Source organism: Vulpes lagopus, chromosome 14, assembly GCF_018345385.1.
Source record: "Vulpes lagopus strain Blue_001 chromosome 14, ASM1834538v1, whole genome shotgun sequence".
NCBI classification, from domain to species: domain Eukaryota; kingdom Metazoa; phylum Chordata; class Mammalia; order Carnivora; family Canidae; genus Vulpes; species Vulpes lagopus.
In genome coordinates, this window is record NC_054837.1 from 36389927 (window position 1) to 36412336 (window position 22410).

Below are 22410 nucleotides of genomic sequence, written 5' to 3' on the forward strand. Positions count from 1 at the left end.
GACCGGAAGCGCCTGCCGCCCAATCGGCAAGCTCGCCGCCCCCGCCCCCCGCGAACTCCCGGAGCCGCGGCGGGGACCGGGGGGGGCGGGGGCGGGGGCGGGGAAACGCGGCCGGACAGGGACTCCGGGCAAAGTGTGAGGACGCGCCCGGCGCGTACGGCGGGGCGGCCCGGGGGCGGAGCTGCGGGACGCGGCGGGGCGGGAAATGTGAGGCGGTCCCCGCGGCCCGGCTGGCGTGAGGCGGGGTCGGGGTCGGGGTCGGGGTCGGCGGCGGCGGGGAGCGGGAGGCGATGGCGCCGGCGGCGTCCAGGCTGCGGGCGGGCGCCGGGCTTCGGGCGCTGCTGCAGCGGGCGCTCGCCCAGTACTTGCGCCTCCTGCGGCTCTACCCAGTGCTCACCAAGGCGGCCACCAGGTCGGCAGGAGCGGCCGCGGCGGCGGGCGGGCGGGGAGCTCCTCGCGGGCGGGTTCTGAACGGTGGTCCCGGGTCGCCCGGTGCCCGCCTGCGCCCTCCCCGGCCGGCGGCCTGTGTGCACCTGCGTGGTCTTAGCGGCTTGGAATTTGGGAGGAAGGTGCCCGAAGGCCCCGGGTCGGCTGCCGCGTTGCACCCTCTGAATCGGGTTCTGACGTTTTATGGGACGTCGCTCTGCCTCGTTAGCTTAATTAGCTAATTTTATAAGTTCGTCCCTTTTTATTAAATGCAGCCTTTATAAATACGTACGGCATGTCCCCGGTGTGCCAGCATCAGCAGCAAATAAGTGAAGGAAGGTCCCTGCCCTCAGCGGACCTTCTATTCTATTGAAAAAGTAGAGAAAAGCCAGATAAACAGATCGCACAGGTAAGCGGTCGGTAGGTTTTATCTGAGGGGGCAGCATTTGAACCAAGACCTGAAGGAAGGGAACAGGCTCCCTGGACAGAGGGTGCCAAGTGCAAAGGCCCTCAGGGAGGAGCAAGCCAGTAATGGAGCAGTGGACAGGACGTCTGCGTTGCTGCAGAAAATTAACAGTGAGGCAGGAAGCAGATCAAAAAGGTCCTTATCCGCCATACAAAGAACTTTGGAGTCTTTAAGTGCCCAGGGCTTACCAGAAGGTAGCTATAGACCGAACCTTGGAGTACCTGGGCCCGTCCCCACCGTTCTACTGAAACTCTTACTGTGGTAATTGGAGGTTTACATTCAGTTGTAGGAAATAATACAGGGAGGTTGCTTGTACACTTTGCCCACTTTCCCCCATTGGTAACACTTTGTAACACTGTGGTACAATATCACGTGCAGGTCACTGGCATGGGCACAGTCCACAGGGTAAGGGTGCGTGTGTGTAAAGCTCTACAGTCTCCACCTTTAGATGTAGGGACCTTACACTGGGGCTGTTTTAAAAAGGACTCATCTCCGGGGGTGGGGGGGGGGGAGCGGGGGAATCCCTGGGTGGCTCAGCAGTTTAGCATCTGCCTTTAAAAAAAAAAAAAAAAAAAAGGACCAGGGATCCCTGGGTGGCGTAGCTGTTTGGCGCCTGCCTTTGACCCAGGGCGCGATCCTGGAGACCCGGGATCAAATCCCACGTCGGGCTCCCGGTGCATGGAGCCTGCTTCTCCCTCTGCCTATGTCTCTGCCTCTCTCTCTCTCTGTGTGACTATCATAAATAAATAAAAATTAAAAAATAAAATAAAATAGTGAATATTTAAAGAAAAAAAAAAGGACCTATCTCCACCCATGCCACCATGATCTCAGAACAGCTATGCTGATTACATGCAGGAATGAGACACTTCTGCTGCTTGCTCCTGTTTTCTTTCTTTCTTTCTTTCTTTCTTTCTTTTTTAAGATTTTACTTATTTATTCATGAGAGACACACAGAGACACAGGCAGAGACACAGGCAGAGGGAGAAGCAGGCTCCTTGCAGGGAGCCAGACGTGGGACTCGATTCCCGGAACTCCAGGATCATGCCCTGAACTGAAGGCAGGTGCTAAACCACTGAGCCACCCAGGCGTCCCTTGCTCCTGTTTTCTGATTATATCTCTGTCCACAGTGGCATTTTGTCAGCACTTGGGAATTTCCTGGCCCAGATGATTAAGAAGAAGCGGGAAAAAGAAAACTGCTCTCAAAAGCTAGATGTCAGTGGGCCTCTCAGATACGCCATTTATGGGTGAGTTCCATAAAGGACCTGGTAGAAAACTAGTTGTAACAAAGCTAGGGTATCAAGACCAACTTTCTGAAATAATCTAACTTGGAAAAATAATTTTTAAAAAGCACTGAAGTAATCATGGGGAAAAAAACCAGAATGGTGGATAATGTGAACTGGTTTTATGGTTTTCATTTGAATTGCATGGGTGGGAGCGGCTATCTTCATTGAGCTGAGAGACCTGAGAGCAGATAACTCACTTGAACCTAAATGAGATTTCAAGACACAAAGACCATGAAAAAGGAAAATGGACTCAAATATGGCCAGTAGTTTCTGTTATTTTCATAGTGTAAACATCCAGAAAATAAATACTTAGGTATCCTGAAAAATGTCCAGTTTCTGAACCACTTTTGGAATTGCATAGACCACAGAGATTCAGGAGTTTTACCAATTAAATCCACGCTGAGTTCTCTGGCCAACAATAGTTTTTGTATAGATGGATTATTTTGAAGTCTTTTGCAACATGAGTCATTTTTTCAATTTAAAGTTCACAAATATCACTTTGTATTTGTAAGCATGTTGGTTGCAGTCATCACAAGTTTCCATACTATAGTTAAAGCCATAATCACCCGGGAAGGAGGGAGCATGTCAGAATCCCTGGGAGGCTTTATCCACTCAGTTTCCATCTTCAAGACTTCTGTTCCTTCTCAGGGCACCTGGCTGGCTCAGTCAGTAGAACATGCAACTTTTGATCTCGAGGTCATGAGGTCAAGCTTCACGTTTAGAGATCACTAAAAAAAGAATAAATACAGTTAAAATTCTGTTTTCTCCCACTAAGGACCCCTGCTCTAGGCTACTTAATGTGTGGCAGGATAGGAAATAACAGCTGAGAACCACTGGTGTAAGAACTTCCCAGTGTCAAAAATTGGAAGACCCCTGGGTCCCTGCCCATCTTTTTATTGCTGAATTTTACAGAGTTACAGTTTTGTTGCACCAGGAGATGGAGTGGCTGGGTTCAGTTCTGTCCCAGGTACTCTACACTTTGAAATACATAGTAGCAGTACAGACAAGTCAATGCACAGCACCAGGTTTTATTCTTGAGCACCAAGTCTGAGCCAGGCCATGTTCTAGGCACTGCAAGCACAGCAGTGAATAGACAGACACAGCTGTGTCTTGTGACATTTACCTCTAAGTGACAAAGAGGGCACCATATGACTAAACAAATGAGATCATGACATAGTGATACATGCTATCAAGACAATGAAACAGGACCTGGAATAGAGAATGGCTGGGAGAGCAGTGGGTTCATTGTCCAGAAAAATCATGAACAAAGTCCCCAGCTGACAATGTTGAGAAGGAGCTGGCCAGGTAGAGACTGATTAGAGATCCAAGGCAGGAACAAGTCTGGAGACCAAAAAAAAAAAAAAAAAGAATTCTTGAAACAGATTCAAAGAGAGCTTGTTTTCTAGAAGGACCACACAGGCCTGTGTGGTTAGTGATGGGGAACTCCAGGAAGGCAGGTTTTAGGACTCCAGGGTTTGGAGGTGAAGCTGGACCAAGAAGGGTACATCCAGAGAATGGCAGTCCTGCTCACCATCACCGGGGGGGCCTCAGGTTCTTCTTCACAGGGCCACTGAATCACTTCTTCTACCTCTTCATGGAACACTGGATTCCTCCTGAGGTCCCTTTGGCTGGGGTCAAGAGGCTTCTCCTGGACCGCCTCTTCTTTGCACCAGCTTTCCTGCTATTGTTCTTCCTCATCATGAACTTCCTGGAGGTTGGTCTCTGCCATAGCTCCTTGTCTGGCACAGCAGCTCTTAACTTGGCATCTGTGGGTGGAATTGAGAGGGTCTGTGAACTTTTCAGTACACTCAAACTGAAATTTTTCACTTCTCTGTGTAAACATCAACGTAAACCACAGTTGTACTGGCAGTAAGTGTTGGTCCACAGTAAAGTCACAAATATCTTGATATCACACATCATTTATCCTCGACAGGATATCTTTTGTTTTGTGACTCCTCGTACTTGCCTTCAAGGCTCATTACTGCATAGGTTAATATGGAAGCACATCTACTGGTCTATCATAGGATTCTTTTCCTGAATATTTTGAAAAGTATATTTCAGTACAGTAGTGTAGTTGATATATTTTTTTTATACAAACAGGATTCTCAGAAGGGGGTCCGTGAGATTCATGAAACAGAAATTTTAGGCCCCTGATGGTATTGCAGAAGCCTACGCTAACTCAATGCCTGAACATCAAAAGTGCTCTGAAGAGGTTAACATGTCAGCGTAGACTTAAAACATTAAAACCCACCACATGAGAGGTGTGTTCACCTCTAATCACCAGGCATGTCTGTTCACTGTGCTTAGCCGAAGTCCCTTCCCAGTTCACTAGCACCTCCACCCATCTCTCCATTCACTGTGTATACCCTGGATGTGTTACCCTGGATGTGTCATGTTCCGCTCTGAAAGTAATTGTTCCAACCAATCACAGCAGGTAAATCCTTCTTCAGGTTTTATTTTGAAACAGCATCTTGAGTTTTTGTTCCTGAGAACACCTCTTGTGGTCTAAAGCATTCCTGGGGGGAAGCAGGAAAGATGCTTCAACTTAACTGGTTAGTAATGAGTCCCTGATAGTAAAAAGAAGTGTCAGAGAAGCTCTTAGGAAATCTGAGGTAGCAAAGTGTGTAAAGTACCCAACAAATAAATGATATATGTGGGACCACATTATACCACACACACTACAGATACCTATGCATCTGCATTAAAAAAAATTGGGGGGGGGGGCAGCCCGGGTGGCTCAGCGGTTTAGCACCACCTTCAGCCCAGGGCGTGATCCTGGAGCCCCCCCCCCCCCCATTGAGTCCCAAGTCGGGCTCCCTGCATGGAGCCTGCTTCTCTCTCTGCCTGTATCTCTGCCTCTCTCTCTCTCTCTCTCTCTCTCTCTCTCTCTGTATGTGTGTGTGTCTCTCGTGAATAAATAAATAAAATATTAAAAAAAAAAAAACCATTAAGGGGCAGCCCGGGTGGCTCAGCGGTTTAGCGCCACCTTCAGCCCAGGGTGTGATCCTGGGGACCCGGGATCCAGTCCCATGTCCAGCCCCCTGCATGGAGCCTGCTTCTCTCTTCTGCCTGTGTCTCTGCCTCTCTCTCTCTCTGTATCTCTCATGAATAAATAAATCTTTTTTAAAAAATTAACAAAAATTTTTAAAATTTGAATATAGTTGACAATGTTATGTTAGTTTCAGTTATACAGCACAGTGATTCAGTTTCTCTATACATTACACTATGTGTACCACAACTCTTATTATATCATTGACCCTATTCCCTGTGTTGTGTCAACGTCCAGCATTTTTTGATCACAGATACCATATCTGGACTGCACAGTATTCCACCATTTGCCTGTCCCTTTTGTGTAAGGATTCCTGTTTGGTTAATTCCTAGAATTGTCCAAAAAGGCTGTCCTTGCTTGTCCTTCCTGCAGTGGTACAGAATAGTACAGACAACTGACATTTATTGAGCACTTGTTCCAAGCTCTGCATTGAGTGCTTTGTGTCATCTGAGCCGCAAGTCAACCCCATATTTGAGGAAGCTAAGGCCCACAGCGTAAGTTGCCATAACTTGCAAGCCTGTGAGTCCAGTAAAACCCAGGCTTTATGATCCCAGAGCACCTAACCCTCGCAGCTTTGTCCTGTGTGGTTGGCTTCCACACACTCTTGATAACCATGATTGTATTTTTCTTTTAAATAGTTTGCAATTTGACACATAAAAAATAACATATACATCTTTACTTATGAGATTGAACTCTTTATATGCTTGCTGTATTTCTTCTATGAACTGTTTATTTTCTTTTTTTTTTTAATTTTTATTTATTTATGATAGTCACACAGAGAGAGAGAGAGGCAGAGACACAGGCAGAGGGAGAAGCAGGCTCCATGCACCGGGAGCCTGACGTGGGATTCGATCCCAGGTCTCCAGGATCGCGCCCCGGGCCAAAGGCAGGCGCCAAACCGCTGCGCCACCCAGGGATCCCTGAACTGTTTATTTTCTATCAGTGTTTGCTTTTTTCTCACTGATTTGTATATTTGTGTATATTAAGGATCTCAATCCTTTGCCAAATACAGACTGCAGATACTTTTCCCATTTTTCAAGTTTTTGTCTTTTAGCTACAGATAAAGTTAAACATTTGAAGTTACATAAATAGAGCTTATTTATAGTGTGTTACTCCATACAGGAGTTTAAAAAATATATGTACTCAAATCTGTCATTCTTTTCCTTTGTGGGCTTCCTTCAAGGAAAATACTGGGAATATTCTCCTATAGTTTGTTTTATGATTTTATTGTGTACATTTTGATAAACAGATAAATGGAAATAGTCTAGTATCCTTTTTTATTTATATGTGGGAGATATACTTGTCTTGTTTCTTTCCATTTAATAGCAGATTGTCTTGTTACCATTTATTGAACAATCTCCTGTACTTTGAAACATCCACTTTATCACTCTCTCATTCCCGAACATTCGGGTCTTTATTTGGACCTCTGATCTTTTGCTGAATTCTATTGATTTCCATGGTATGGTGGAGTTTTTTTTTTAGCTTTTACCATCATTTCAAAGTATTTTTAAAATTTTTAGTGATTTAGGCCTCCCCTTGCTATTCTTTTTCAAGATGGCTATTCTTATGCTCTTATCTTTTAAAAGGCAAAAGATTATACGATCTGAAAAGAAACCAGAGTATTGCACTTATCTTTTAGAATCAATTTATTGGGGTTCAATTTTTAAACACTTCAAGTTTTGCCTGAAAAATCCATCAGTTTTTGAGATTATTTTGAGAACTGACAGCTGAGCCATAAATAGCTGCCCCTGGCCAGCAGCACAAATCCCACCATTCAGTCAGCTCTGTAAAGAGTGATGAAAGTCCATGAGGGCCATCGGTACAGTGTCAGCAAGTGGACTATCTCACTCTTGATTTCCCAACCATGCGGTTGGCTCCTTATAGCTGCAACACTAATTAGGCACACAGGTGTGCTGTCTACATACAAATGGAATAAAATCCAGTTTTAAAAATCATGTTAGGGTTTGGGGCCCTCCAGACCTTGCAACCCCAGCTTGTTTTGATGGCAGTAGCAACTGCTCACCACCCATACTCCCCTCCTTTCCAGGGGAGAGACACAGCTGCTTTCACTGTCCAGATAAGGAGAAGCTTCTGGCCAGCACTGTGCATGAACTGGCGAGTCTGGACCCCAGCGCAGTTCATCAACATCAACTACGTCCCTTTGCAGGTGAGGGCCAGCTGACACCATGCAGAACCAGAGGGGGCCTTATCTTCTACTACCAGCCTTATTTTTGCTTAGAATGATTGGTGATTTTCTTTCTGCCCAGAACCAGCAATTCTGGATTTGGAGAGATGAAGCAGGTGTCCACACCTCATCTGTTAGTCCCAGAGATGTTTTTGAAAAGCCCCCAGTCCAGGAACAGCTTGGATATCCCAGGGATGTGGTACTGCCAGTGCCTGGCCCTGTGGGTCAGTCGAAAGTTCACACAGTTTCCAGGCAGTGTCAGTGCCCAGCAGGATGTGAAGGAGAAGCAAGGGCAGCCTTACCTGCAGTGACATCAGAGCGCACCCTGGCAGAGAGTGGGACATGGGGGTGGAGCAGCCTGGCAGAGAGTGGAGCATGGGGGTGCCATGCACATGGGGTTCAGCACGTCTGGGCACCAGGTAGGTCATGATCTGAGGCAGGCTGCTGAAACTGCCCTGTATGCCACACCTCGAACCCCTGATCTGAGCAAGGTGGGAGCCTGGAGGGACTCTAAGCTTCAGGAACAGCTTACCAGGGTAAGGCTGAGCACTGCGTTTATACACCAAGTACAGCTCATCTATGTCCGGCCCTAAGACCATACCCAAGGTTGGAGATCTGGTAGAGGGGTTTGGCATATCTGCATGCGCACGGCCTGGGTATATTACAGCCTCAAAGCAAGGTTATACAACTAGATCCTAGGAATCCACTCTAGGCTTCCTGTGCTTCCTCCCTCTCATGAGGGTCACACAGCAAGCTCTCATACACCACCAAAATGCAGCAACACGTAGGCCATTTTTCTGCCCAAGGAAGCCCTGTAGAGACACAGCACCTAGGGTTTTTTGGGAAGGCTGGTCATGTAGGCACCCTTTGCCTGGTATGTATCAGAATTCTAAACTCCCAGAAAGAGAGCAAGTGCTCAGCATGACCCATGTTTTAGCAAGCAGTCTAGGCATAGGGAGCCATTCTTACCAGTTGGAAAAAGGTGAGAACCCTTAGGAACTCTTAAGTTCCCAAGCTCCAAGTAAGGGCTAGCCTCTCAAACAGAGCTTTCCAAGGACAGCAGCCTCAAGCTTTTTTTTTTTTTCCCCCACACTATTTAGGTAACCTGCTTGTTTTCACCCCTGTTCTAGAGAGGAGAGAGACCTGGGCAGAACTCCCTTGAGCAACAGCTCCACTGGAAGGATGGGAAGAGAAAGGGAGGGGCAGGGTCTCTCTTTCTTTTTCTCTCACACACACCATACGCATCAAGGAGTAGCAGAAAACCAGAAGGCAGTGACACACAACCACAGATATTGCAGGATTAAAGCAAAATGAAAATCAGTTTCATTGGCTTTAACCATGATCTTATCAGTGACCTTCCCAAAAGCAATTTCAGTGGCTCAATGAGGCCTAGAGCCAGACTGCTATGAATTGAGTATTGAATGAAGAAATCAGAAGTCTGTAAAATTCTATCAAAAAAATTTGTGAAGATATGGGGAGAAATGATGGGAGAGGGCTTTGAAGCTAGGAGAGGCCATATGTACCCTAAAGAGGGAGGCATGGGATTTGGGCATAAGCAGAGAGGTGCTTTAGGCAGAGGCCCTTCTTTCCTAGGACAGGAGAGAGGTGCCTGTACACTGGGGACTGCCTTCTATACCTCTTTACTCTGGAGGGCAGAGGGCAGGTCAGGGCCAAACTGAGTAGAGAGGAGATAGGATGGGTGTCTTGAGAGGAGAAAAGATAGGGTAAACTTGTAGAGAATAGTGGAGAGAGCTAACTGAAGACCCTCTTGGGCATAGGGCCCCAGGGAATCAGGGAGGATGGAAGTTTCTCCAGGGAGGACAACTAAGGAACAGAAAGGAAAGGCAACAAAGGCTTTCGGCCATGGATTCTAATGCATATAGAAAAGGAAATAAAAACACCTGGAGAGGCAGAATGGCTGAGGATGTTAAGGGATCTATGGATGGAAAAGCAGGAGAGCCTCGTAAATGGGACCCTTCTGGGCCACCTAGGGACAGAATACTGGAGGCTGTGGTTAGTTTCTATTTTAGGTGGTTGCAGGGGAGCGTTAAGAGGCAGTGGAATTTATTAAATATTTACTGAGCACCTACTATATGCGCCACTGCTCTAGACTCTAAGGATACAGTGATTAGTAAGATAGAACAGACTCCTACTTTCATGGAGCTTATATGCCAGGGAGGTAGCATCAGGTGGAAGTACATCCATCAGATCATCAAATCAGGGTAATGGTCTGGGCTGGGGGGAGGGGTATCACCAATGGGCTGGGTGAAACCGCTGCATGATGGCCGGTCTTGGGGTCAGAAGTTGAGCCTGGAGCTGGTGCTCAGTGAAGAAGGATATGGGACAGTTATTGTCTGTTTTCCCTACTGGCCTGTAGCATTGCTAGGCATAGTGTCCTGGTCACCCCTCTAGGACAGTGCTTTGTATGAAATAAAGGCTCAGTGAATACAATAGTGGGCAGATCAGTGGACTGACCAGTGAATGAGCTGTCCTGGGAGATCAGTGAGTGGTAAATATGGTCAGGGCTTCACTTTACTGTGGTCTGTGTTCTCTTTGGCAGTTCCGAGTGCTTTTTGCCAACCTGGTGTCTCTGTTCTGGTACATCTACCTGGCCTCTCTGGGGAAGTGAAGATGACCTGGAGTGAATGCAGATGCACTGCCCATGTGGGTCTAGGGACCCACCTGCTTAGGGTGAGGGAACAGAAATAAATATCTGATTCCAGATCATGTGAATGAAGATGGAGAAACAGAAATCTTTTAATGTAAGAATCTTGTGTTTTAAAAAGTCAGGAACTGTCTTCAGGCAATGCTGCCTTAGAATCATAAAATACAGTAGTGTTGACCTCTCTCTTATCACCTTGAATTGAATTAGGATGGCAATAAATTATAATGTAGCTTCCTCTGTGTGATTTTTTTAGAACGCTTTTGTCACTTTGGTAGAAATGGGTGGCCAGAGGGCTGCCCGCAGACTTTTTTTACTTTAAAAAAAGTTGTAAAATCTATAATGCTATTGCTTATCTACGTGGAGCCACTGGGAAAGGGCCCTTCCAGAACAGGACTTTACCTTGACATTTGGAGGCCTTAGAAGTGTATGCCACCCTTTCAGCTGACTTTTTTCTGCTCTTACTGCTCTTTTGTTAACCCTACTCACATTTTTTCATTTTCAGTATCCCATTCTTGTTTTATGGATACAATACCCTTGGATCTTAATTTTATATTTAATTTAAAAAATTTTGTGTCATATGCCATTTTCTCAGGGTTCATGGGTCTTTTTTCCTGTTTGTTTTGCTCTTTATTTTTCCAATCAGGATTTCCCCAAAAGTCTACTGATTGTACCTAAGTCCTTAAGAGTCAGCCATTCAGGCAGTGCCTTCACTGTGGACTAACCAAGCATGGAGCTAGTTTTGTTGAAGATCACTCATTTTGAGTAACTGAGGCCTTTTCTCTTAGACTAGCCTGTTTCCCCAGAGAAGAATTCTTTAATTTTTTGCCTAGGGGAAGGGTCATGGTTGTAGTAGAGCATGGTATAAGTCTAGTGGCCAACACTGTTGTAGCTAACTAGAGGAAAAGAGGTCCTGTTAGTATAATCTCAGCTGTACTATGCATCCTAATCTCAGCTGTCTGGTGTTCTCAATCCATAGTCCTTCTGGTTTAAATCCTCTGGAATGAAAGTCTTCTGCCGTGATGGAGGTGAGGTATTCACTTGAAGATACAGGTAACAGAGGGAGTATAGAGGACAGCTTCTTATAGGTTTTTCAATCATCCTTTGTTCAATCCCACACCTTTCCTCAGAGGTGCGGCTACAGCCTATAACTCCCAGATTCTCCCAGACTCACTGAACTAACTGAGCTTGCTTCTTGGCTTCCTGCAATGCTGGCAGCTGATGTTCCATCTTCTCAGGTCAAAAATGATCTGATTTCCAGCTTCCAATATTTTGTCAACCAATCTTTTTGTTTTATTTCTTCTTATGGGCTTATCTTTTTTTTTTTTTTTCCTCTTAAAATGTTTTTACTGGGTACTTGGGTGGCTCAGTTAAGTATCTTGAGTCTTGATTTCAGATCAGGTCTTGATCCCAGGGTTGTGAGTTCAAGCCCCATGCTGGTGTGGAGTGTACTTAAAAAAAAAAAAAAAAAATTATTTTTATACTATCATTTTAGTAAACAACCTTCTGGAAGAAGTAGGCATAAACGTATGGGTTCAGGACACCATGTAAGTCAGATCATGTCAATTCCTAATTTAAAAACCTACAAAGAGGACCCAGCCATTCCATTTCTGGGTACATATGCCCCAAAACTGAAAGGGACTTAAAGAGATATTTGCACACCTATGTTCACAGCATTATTCACGGTAGCCAAAGGATGGAAGCCACTCAAGTGTCCATTGACAGATGAATAAACAAAATGTGTTCCATCCATAAAGTGGAATATTATTCAGCCCTAAAAAGGAAATTTTGACATATGTGACAACGTGGATGAACCTTGAGGACACTATGCTAGGTGAAATAAGCCTGTCTCAAAAGAACAAATACTGTGTGATTCTACTTACATGAGGTCCCTAGACTTGTCAAATCCAAAAGACAGAAAAGGGAATAGTGAGTGCCACGGGCTGGGGGAGTCAGGGAGTCAGTATTCAATAGGGACAGAGTGTCACTTTGGGAAGATTTAGGTTCCGGAGCTGGTTGGTGGTGGTGGTGGTTGCACAACAGTGTGAATGTACTTCATGCCACAGCACTTGAAACTGGTTAAGAGAATGGGGCAGCACCTGGCTGGCTCAGTCAGTAGAACATGGGCCCTTCACATCAGGGTTGTAAGTTTGAGCCCCACCTTGGGTGTAGATTACTTAAAAAAAAAATTGTTTTAAATGGTTAAGACAGGACACCCGGGTGGCTCAGCGGTTAAGCGTCTGCCTTCGGCTCAGGGCGTGATTCTTGGGTCCCAGGATGGAGTCTCACGTCGGGCTTCCCGCATGGAGCCTGCTTCTCCCTCTGCCGGTGTCTCTGCCTCTCTCTCTCTCTCTCTCTCTCTGTCTGTCATGAATAAATAAATGAAATCTTTTTAAAAAGTGGGTAAGACAGTAAATTTTGTCACATGTATTTTACCACAGTAAAACAAACCCTGCAGAGGTTTCCCAGTTCACTTAGTTCCTAAATTCCATCCGTGCGGCTCTCCCGCCTCCCAGCTCCTTGCAGCTTCGGGCTGGCGCGCCCCGCAGTAGCCCCCCCACCCAGGGAGTGGTGCGGCCCCGCCCGTGTCTCACCCGCGCACCGCGGCCGGGTCACACAGGCGGGTCACGCTCTCTCTCCACATCACGCCGCGGCCCTGTCTCTCACACACCCGCCCCACGGCCCCGTCGCGCACTTTCATACACGCCGGCGCCGCGGCCTCGTCTCCCTCGCACACACGCCCTCCGCCAGCTCAGGTGCCCCCGTTGTGCCGCGGAAGGCGGCTCCACACACGCGGCGCCCTGCAAACCCGAGACGCCGCGCGTAACGTCGCCGCTCGAAGGCGGACTGACCTGCCCCGAGACTTCAGCACGGAGTCTGGGAAAAGGACTCAGAACCGTCGCACAGATAAAAAATAAATAAAAAAATAAAAAAAAAAGGACCGTCGCACGGCAGGCCTCTCCCGCTTAGTCCCCGGAAGCTGCGCACCTCTGGCCAGGAAGCTCCCCTGCAGCCCCCGCCCCGCTGGCCCTGGGGGCGGGACTTCCGGCCCCGCGCGGCCCGCCGGCCGGAAGCGGACCCCTGAGGAATCGTGTCCCTCGCGGCGCGCCGTCCAGCCGTGGGTCCCTGCGCGGGGTCGGCGCGGGGTCGGCGGGGACGGGCGGGCATGGCGTTCCGACAGGCGCTGCAGCTGGCGGCCTGCGGCCTGGCCGGGGGCTCGGCAGCTGTGCTCTTCTCCGCCGTGGCGGTGGGGAAGCCCCGCGCGGGCGGGGACGCGGAGCCGCGCGTGGTCGAGGCGCCGGCGTGGGCGGGGACCGCGCGTCCCGGGCCGGGCGTCTGGGACCCCAACTGGGACAGGTGCGGGGCCGCGGTGGCGGGGGGCGCGCGGGCCGGTGGGCGGCAGGGCCTTGGATCCGTGGGGTCGGCTCCGCGGAGGGCAGGCGGGGCGCGCGCGGGCCGGAGGAGGACAGCGGGGCCGGGGACGGCGCGGCCCAGACTCAGGCCGTCAGCCGGGAGCCCTCGGATTGGACGATGCCCGAGGGCGGGGCGCAGGTGGGTGCGGGGCCCTCGGGGCGGCCTGGGCCCCGAGGAGGCTCCGCCGGAAGACGTGCGAGGACACGCGGGAGGAGCGTGAGCCTCCAGGCCTTGCCGCGCGCGGCCACACGCGAGAAGCGGCGCCTCCGATCAGGGAGCCTTGCTCGGTGGTGGTGGATGTTCGTGAATCTGAATTGAAAGACCAAACGGCGCAGGTTTTCACGCTGCTTCTGTGTCGCGGTGATAGCGTCGTTGATGCGTCGGATCCAATAAAGTGAATTCTCGTGACCTCGCCCGTCCCTTTCTTTTTAAACGTAGGCTCGTTGGGAGTGTGAAAGCGCGTCTGTTGCTGGTGGCGCAGCTGCGGGGCCCGGGGGCGGTCACCGTGGGCCGGTCTACGCAGCCGCAGCCGCAGCCGCAGCCGCAGCCGCAGCCCCAGCCCCAGCCCCAGCCCCAGCCCCTGCCCCTGCCCCTGACGGCTTTGCTCTGACTGAGGGGCACAGAACGAGCATTCCCTGTCAGCCCCGTTTCGTCGGGAACTGCGTGGCTGTTCTTTGCTTTAGACCTTTAATTCAAGAAAACGTTCGAATAGTTCTAGCTCTACAGAAACGTTGGAAAGCTCCGAAGAGCCACTCCACCCCCGATTCGGCCTGCTGCTAAGGCTGCTATCCTGGTAATACCGCGGCGCCGTAGTGGTCACAGTCCGGTGAACTAATATCCGTTTGTTATTATCGACTTGACGTTCATACTTCGAGGTTTCCTCAGTTTCCAGCTATTGTCTGTTGCCTCTTCCAGGATCCCGCTTGACAGTTAGTCGTGTTTCCTCGGGCTTCTCTTGGGTGCGACAGTTTCTCAGACTTCCCTTGTTTTGATGACTTTGACAGTTTCGAATATTGACACTCAGGAGTTTTAAAGACTGCCCCTCGGTTGGGATTTGTCTGTTTTTCTCAGGATTCGGTCAAGGGTCACATTCCCTTTTTCAAATTTCGGTACAGTCTTCTGAATTTCTTTTTAAGGAAACAGATTGGTTGTGAGAATAAAGTATGTATTTGAAGCAGCACTGGACTCTAGCTCTGTTGGTGGAAGCCGACACACCGTATTTGCTCACCAGGTCCGGGTTTATGAAGGAGGAGGGTGTGCTGGAAAGTTCTAGAGCCTCATCTGATGAAATGTCCAGCCTCTTCCTGGAGAATTTCATCCAGTCTAGGCTTCCTGTGTGTGCGCCTGGTGTCCCCACGTGTCTTCCCTGGCTCAGCCCTGGACTCCTGTGTGGCATCTCAGCCTCTTTGTGTTAGGGCACCCTAGGCTCGCCCAGCGGGACCCCTGGGCTGCCACTGCTCTCCTCAGAACTTACCCTGCCACCATTTTGTCCCAGCTGGGGATGCTCTTTTCCTAGCCCATACCACAGACCTTTAGCTTCTTTAAATTTCCGTTCTGGGAGCCACCAGACATCCCTGTCTAGCATCTTCACTGGTGCTGCCCCCCATCCTCACCCCCCACCACCTCTTCAGCTCCTCAACCTTCCAGGAGTGCCATCCAATAGGCTTTTTCATAACAACAGGAATGTTCTCTTCCTCGCTATCCGATGTGATCACCACTATCCCATGGGTTACTGACCATTTCAAATGTTCTTAGTGTGACTGGGGAAATGGAGTGATATCTTTATTATTTTGAATTTAAGTAGCCACATGGCCGGTATCTAGCATTGGACAGCACAGTTGCAGGCTCTGCTTCAACATGGCCACACCAGCTTTGTGGGCACTCCCCAGCTACCCCTTCCTGGTACCTGGTTTCGTTTTCTACACATCTCTTATCACTTGGCCGTTTTTATCAGTCTCTTTTCACTAGAACACAAGCCGCATGAGAGCTTCATTTGTCCACTTCATTCACTGATCACCCCAAGCAGGCCTGGCACTCAGCTCTGGGTAAATGCGATGTGCTCTAAGAGGATGGGCTCTTAGGGGCCACAGCAGAGGGCAGAGGGTATTGTTTGTCCCGGCGCTTTCCCAAGACACAAATACCGTCTTGTCAAAAAAACTCAAGGCTGATTTGTGAGCAGAGATCACAAGGACACGCTTCTCATATTTCAACATTAGGCGAGAACCACTATCCTTGGTCAACCTGCGGAAGAGGAACCTAGACTCTGGAGAAGAAGAACTGGCGTCCAGGCTGGACCACTGCAAAGCAAAGGCCACACGACACATCTTCCTCATCAGGCACTCCCAGTACCACATGGATGCCTCCCTGGAAAAGGACCGCACTCTAACACCCCTGGGTACGTGCTGGGACTCAAGCCCCAACTGACACTTGTCCTAGTGGCGCTGGGCCCCTTTGGACCTGTGTCAGGGGCTTGGCCCAGATTCAAGAATTGTCATTAACAGTGATCATCAGCCTAACTGATACAAGACAGGCATTGAAAACATCCTCAACTTTAGGGGCGCCTGGGTGGCTCAGCAGTTGAGCAGCACCTTTGGCCCAAGGCATGACCATTGTCCGGGGATCGAGTCCCGCATCAGGCTCCCTGTGGGGAGCCTGCTTCTCCCTCCGCCTGTGTCTCTCATGAATAAATAAATAAAATCCTTGAGAAAAAAAAAATCCTCAACTTTAAAAAATGTATGGTGGATCTCACAGGTGATCAGATCCAAAGCACAGCAGAGGTGTTCTGTACTCCCTGATGCTCTGTAAGTGGCATAGCCCATGCACCCTGTTCTGCTTGACTTAACCTGTTGCTGAAGATCCTTCTATTCAGCACTTGCAGATCTGTTTAAAGTTTGCTTCATAATGGTAAACAGACAGGATTGAGTGATAGCTCTAACCATCTCCCTGGCGGGAGTGCTACTTCTTGCAGTTTCTTGCCATCGTGAGCGGCACTGTGGGGCATGCCCTTCCACCGTGGTCTTTGTGCCCATGTGCAAGCATATCTGTAGAAGAAATTCCTAGGAGAGGAAGTACAGGGTGGTCTGAGATAAGGTTTACATTTTTAAAGATGTCTTTGTTGGATAGGATATTAGCCATCTGTGCACATTCAGTGCTACCACATGCACTTGAAACTGACCTTCTGAGAGCATTTTCATCTAGATCTAATATATATATATATATATACATATATATATATATATATATATTTTTTTTTTTTTTTTTTAAGATTTTATTTGAGAGAGTGAGCAAGACAGAGCACAAGCAGGAGGAGGGGAAGAGGGAGAGGGAGAAGCAGACTCCCTGCTAAGCAGGGAGCTTGACTTGGGACTCAATCTCAGGACTCCAAAATCATGAGTCCAAGGGAGACACTTATCCCACTGAACCACCCAGGCATCCCTAAAATATATATTTGAGAAGAAAGATTTGTATTTGCACACAGACTGAACTTAGTAATGCTGAGGCCATTTGGTCTTTACATGTTGACATCTGTGATAATGTACAACTGGTCGATCCATGGCACGTTGCAACTCAATGTTTGGACAAAATTAAAAGTGGCATAAAGGACACAAAGATAGGAACAGGACCCCAGATCTCAGGGATCCTCAACCTTGGTCGTTAACATTCCTTCTGTATGGAGCTAAAGGTAACGGCATTATCTCATTGGTTCCGCCTGTCGAATGCTTGGCCCCTAGTTAGGGCCAAACTCCAGGAGGGTCTGCCCGTCTTGTTCCCCAGCCGTAAGGGCACTTGGTAAAGGACTGGAGTATTTCTGAAGTAAACAAAAGAGGAACTCCAGCAACTTATAATTCTCTGGTGTTTTTCACTTTCAAGGTCGTGAACAGGCTGAACTAACTGGGCTCCGACTTGCAAGCTTGGGGTTGAAGTTTAATAAGATTGTCCATTCGTCTATGACCCGAGCCATAGAAACCACTGACATCATCAGCAAGCACCTGCCAGGTGAGTGCCCCGCATCTCCAGGGCACTGGGCGGCTAGTCCTGAAGGGGCAGCACCTAGCTGCGGCATCTCTTGCAGGTGTCTGCAAGGTCAGCACAGACCTGCTGAGGGAAGGCGCCCCCATTGAGCCCGACCCGCCTGTGTCCCACTGGAAGCCAGAGGCTGTGGTAAAAGCCCCACTCCCCCCGAGCCCCCGACCTGCAGCCTGCATGCCCTGCGGCCTGCATGCCGTGGCCATCCTTAAGATTCCTTGCTCTGCCCCCAGCAGTATTATGAAGATGGAGCCCGGATTGAGGCCGCCTTCCGGAACTACATCCATCGGGCAGATGTCAAGCAGCAGGAAGACAGTTACGAGATCTTCATCTGCCATGCCAATGTCATCCGCTACATCGTGTGCCGGTGAGGGGTGACATAGGCTCCCTGGCCCACCATCCTTCCTGCCAGCCTGTGCCAGTGCCTCTTCCCTGGAGACCTTAGCCTTCTGGGAGAATGTCAGTTTGGAGTTTTTCCATGATCGTGTATTTATGGCGGGAATAGCACAAATGTGATCCACTTGTCCAGGGTAGGTCGGGGTGCCCAAGAAGTCAGTGGCACATTCTGGGTGATGCTAACGCGGTCACTTGGTTCAGGCACTGTGCGCTGGACCTCACATCGTACAGTCGGTTTTTCCCCCTCAGTGATCTGTAAGCGTCTTGGGAGACAGCGCAAATCTTCTGTCCCTCTGATTTATACCGACTGACTTTAGCCCATTGGGAGTTCCTGCCACAACAGATACAGTGCTGGTGCTCACCTAATGGTGGTTTTGCATTTCTGTCTGTCATTTGTTATTTGAAATCCTTCTGTAAGAGCTCACTCTTACTCTCTGTTTATTTGTAGGATTATAGACTCACAGATCTGTATTTAGCACTGTGGATTAGAACCCGTCACCATGTTGGTCCCTTCACTGCTCGGGCTGCCCCAGCGCTGGCTGTTGGGCCCTCAGAAGGAGGCTCCTGTGTCCTCTGGACCTGCCTCACTTCCTGGCACTAACGGAGGTTCCAGAGCCCTCATGAGTGATGCCTGCCCTGAGTAGCAGCCATGTACCAAAGGCCCTTGGAGGTAGTTAGGCCAGCTGGGTGCTTATGTATTTAACCAAAGTTCACTTAGTGAAAAATTTGAAGTAACTGAAATCCCAGACACCCTCTGGACCCATTAGAAAGTGTGCATTGGGCATTTTAACAGCTGCGGGATCTCCTCTTGTGATGAGTCTGACAGTGGCAGGACAAGACACAGCCCACCGGCTGGCCCATGGCACTATCCAAGTGTAGGCCCAGGGTCCTTGCTCACCATGCTTGATCCTTAGACCTTTCACCAGGGCTGGCAGGAACGGGGTCATTTCCCCTCCAATGTCCCATGCACGGCCTCTGGTGAGAAGCCCAGGGCATCCGAGGCAGGGGGCACACGGATGCCAGGAGTCAGGCTTCTCAGCTTGGTCACAGGGCTCCAGGCCAGGTGGAGTGTTGCTGGGGAAGAGGGGTGAGCCTCAGACAGGCCTCCACACACTCTGAAGTGCTCAGCACTTCATGCCTCCAGAGGGCATAGTCTCAGAGCTCCTCTGCTCAGCACATGCTGTTCCCCGGCACCACCCTCATTGCTGCTCTGGATGTCTCTGCACCGTGGAAACACCATAATCTAACACCCTGTGACAGGCTGACCCCAGCAGCCACTAGAAGTGACCCCAATGCTGAAAACTAATCAGAATTGGGGACTTGGAGTAGAGGTGACCTGTGTGCCATAAAGGGCTAGAAGGAACCAGAGCATCCCTGTCACAATACATGAGGTTATTTTGGAGTTTGTGAGGGACACAAGGAGAAGACTAAAAAGCACCAGGGTGGCTGCAGAGTGAGCCAAGGGGATGCCCCTTACCATTTAGGGCACAAAGGATGTCTGATGACTTGGGAAAGCCATGATGATACTGGGCTTTTCAGCAAATACTGCACCTAGAAAGTGTTCCTGAGGACAAGGAAAGGCTCTGGGCTTGTGGATTATACCACCCTGTTCCTGGGCAAGAGTGGAATAGGAATGGGTCCACTGCACAGTCCGGCTGCCCCTGCCCCCTTTTGGTTACACTGGAAAAAGAAGTCAGTGGAAGTCATGTATTTCTGACTCACATGCGCATCTGGAGTTGGGTTGATCCCCTGACCCAAAGAGGGGCTGGGCTGTCCCCATCCCCCTTGATTTGATGGGATATCATCAGCCCAGTAGCTCTGTCCTCTGAGAGACCCCTTGCTGAGAAACAGGAGGGACAGACTTGGCTATATGGGTCCCAGCCCCAAGAAAATCTCAGAGACCCTAACTGGGGTGGGGGCTATCGCACTGCCCAGACCCCAGCCTGTTTTGGTGGCTGAGCCCTCTGTTCTAGCACGTTCTTTCTCTTTCCAGGGCACTGCAGTTCCCTCCTGAAGGCTGGCTCCGCCTGTCTCTCAACAATGGCAGCATAACCCACCTGGTGGTACGGCCAGATGGCCGAGTGGCGCTCAGGACCCTCGGGGACACGGGGTTCATGCCTCCAGACAAGATATCGCGCTCCTGAGAGCTGCTTGGAGGACCTGCTCTCCTCTAGCCCCTGTGGCTCCCATGGGTGTCACCCAGGACATGGCTCCTCCCCATCTTCCCTCCACAGGCCGCATTGTGGTTACATTGCACTCTTCCTGGAGAGTGAGAAAGTACAAATATCTCAAGTATCTAAAATGTGGCATTTGGGTCCATACTTGGCAGCCCAGGATAGAAAAGGGAATTGTCCTGAGCAGAGCAGCCTGACTTCCCTGTTGGGGTTTCCTGCCCTGTCTACCAGGACGAGGCCTCACCGATGCCGTGTGCAGGGACCACGGTCAGTCCACACGGGTGTCTTCAGTCACTCCCACAGCTGGCCACATGGGCCCTTCCCGGCACTCAGCTCCGAGGAGGGCCGCCAGCACTTCCATTCGGAACTCATCCTACATTCTTTAAGAGCCTTTTACCACTTAAATATTTGTCAACTAAAGACTCTCATCTGGTTTCCTGCTTTGATAACCAGTTTCTCAGTCTGGAGCCCTGCCCGACACCACTGGGTCTGAACCCAGCCACTTTAGCAGGTGGGGGGGTGGCTGGATGCTGATGGGACAGCAGGGCATCCCATTTCAATAAAATACTCAACAGCTCAGTCTTTGCCTCTGGCTGTTTATCCTTTATGCTTATGGATTAAACTGTTTAGATGTGATGTGTCCCTCCCAAATACTCTGTTAACTTAGGAGAAACTACAATTTCTATGAAGTGGTTATGAACATTTTTTGCAATTGGTACAACTGATTGGGACATTTAATCCATTTCTCTAACTTTGGAAATAACTGCAAAATAAAATTTTATTTTACCAACTTTTCAAAGTATTAATTGTGAGTGTTTTAAAGAAAATAGAAGCCCATGTACTGCAACAAACGGCAGCCCCAGATGCTGGGACAGTTGTAGCCACAGTAGCAGCAAGCTCTTTCCCAGTGTTTTTGTGTTCCCAGAGTTGACAGCTTCCTTGGGCATCTGCCCACTCACTAGGCCTAGGCCAAGGCCCAGACTCAGGATGTGAGCTAGATAAACGGTTTTCCACAGGCATCAATTATGCACCACTTTCTAGAAACAGTTTGGACAAAGTAAGCCAGGGGTTGTGCCAACTTCTTAAAGCATGGAATTAAGAGGCAACACATCTCTGACTTCAGGTGTGAAGGAGGCCCAGGAAGGTAAGGGCCACCCAGGCCTCATGTCCCACCCTGAGCCTGACCCCTGGACCCTCGAACCTACACACCGAAGGGGGAGGTGGCAGGTCCCCTTCCTTCTTCCCTTAAGGGGTTTATGCAGCTGCCTCACTTCTGCCTTCAAAAATATGCCTTGATGGCAGAATTTCACTTGACCTTTGAGGAGCAGGGCAGCATTTTGGAAGTGGAAAATGAGCCCACACGGGATATAGCCGAGGAGCAGGAGGTGGGTCTTGATATGGGGTCACGGGGGCCCACTGATGTGAAGATGGAAACTTTCTGAGGTGCCACAGATGACCAAAGCCTTCTGAAATGGCAACAGTGTTTTAAGTTTGGTCAAAATTCTTAAGTTTGGTCAAAATGAAGCCTGCTAATTAGCCCATATAACATGAGGGACCCTGAACTGACATCAATGGGAAGATAGAGCATCCCTCCTATTGTGTGGTGCTGTTTATTCTTCTGAGACAGCCAAGAAAGGTACAGAAGTGCAATCTGTAAACCAGAAAATCCTCACCGTTTTTGTGTACAAGTGCAAAACATCAGTATCAGTAAGAAAAGCACATGCTTTCAACAGCCCAGTGAGCAGACCAAGCTCAGGGCAATGGGGCCGTGAAGCCACAGCATGTCAGGGCAGTAATCCCACAGACCACCATTGCCCCTGAAAGCTGTGAGTGTTGCTGCAAACGTGCCAAAATTATTCCAGAGGACTTGTCCATGCTGCAATGGAGGAAGGTCTTCAAAAAGATGTGATGGCCAGTTGACCCATAAGCTCCTCAGGACCTCCCAGCCTTGGCTGAGGATTCCACTCACCCGTCCCGGTCCCCGAGGTTGCCCCAAGGACACAGCCTGGAGACGGTGATGCGGTGGTGGCAACACGTGCACGGAATGGGGCTTCTGGACCAACTCTCCCGATTGGGAAGACGGCTGCAGGGAGCTATTCACCTTGCCACTGACGATAACGAGCCGTGTATGTGAGTCCCTCAGCTTATTAAACCTGCCATGTGGAACCTGGAGTGGCCTGGCCCCTTCCTGCCTTCCACACACAGATCTCACCCAGGACACTCCCAAGAGGGCTGCAAACCAACACTTGCTCCGTGAGGTGGGCACTCGTTCTAGAACACCTTGCCAGTGGCCGTGCCTAGGCAATGACCAGGGGACTTGCCCATATCC

The 22410-nt window shown here is 49.5% G+C and overlaps 2 protein-coding genes across 6 annotated transcripts; both read left to right on the forward strand.

The window, feature by feature from the left end:
• Positions 1-215: 215 nt before the first annotated feature.
• Positions 216-10308, forward strand: PXMP2 (peroxisomal membrane protein 2). 3 transcript variants are annotated; one of them, XM_041729067.1, is made up of 7 exons: positions 272-412; positions 702-835; positions 2020-2136; positions 3727-3889; positions 7272-7391; positions 7492-7828; positions 9970-10308. In XM_041729067.1, the coding sequence occupies exons 3-7, from the start codon at positions 2057-2059 to the stop codon at positions 10116-10118; spliced, it is 849 nt and encodes a 282-aa protein (XP_041585001.1). In that variant the 5' UTR covers positions 272-412; positions 702-835; positions 2020-2056; the 3' UTR covers positions 10119-10308. The 3 variants fall into 3 exon arrangements, with proteins under 3 accessions (XP_041585000.1, XP_041585002.1, XP_041585001.1); XM_041729066.1 differs by lacking the exon at positions 702-835 and having other exon boundaries at positions 216-412; XM_041729068.1 differs by lacking the exons at positions 702-835; positions 7492-7828 and having other exon boundaries at positions 233-412.
• Positions 10309-13161: 2853 nt separating this feature from the next.
• PGAM5 (PGAM family member 5, mitochondrial serine/threonine protein phosphatase) lies at positions 13162-20872 on the forward strand. 3 transcript variants are annotated; one of them, XM_041729483.1, is made up of 6 exons: positions 13162-13428; positions 15702-15880; positions 17356-17481; positions 17558-17646; positions 17725-17878; positions 19901-20872. In XM_041729483.1, exons 1-6 carry the CDS (start codon positions 13238-13240, stop codon positions 19957-19959), a joined length of 798 nt encoding a protein of 265 aa, XP_041585417.1. In that variant the 5' UTR covers positions 13162-13237; the 3' UTR covers positions 19960-20872. The 3 variants fall into 3 exon arrangements, with proteins under 3 accessions (XP_041585417.1, XP_041585414.1, XP_041585416.1); XM_041729480.1 differs by having other exon boundaries at positions 13163-13428; positions 17745-17878; XM_041729482.1 differs by having other exon boundaries at positions 13163-13428; positions 17748-17878.
• Positions 20873-22410: the final 1538 nt, after the last annotated feature.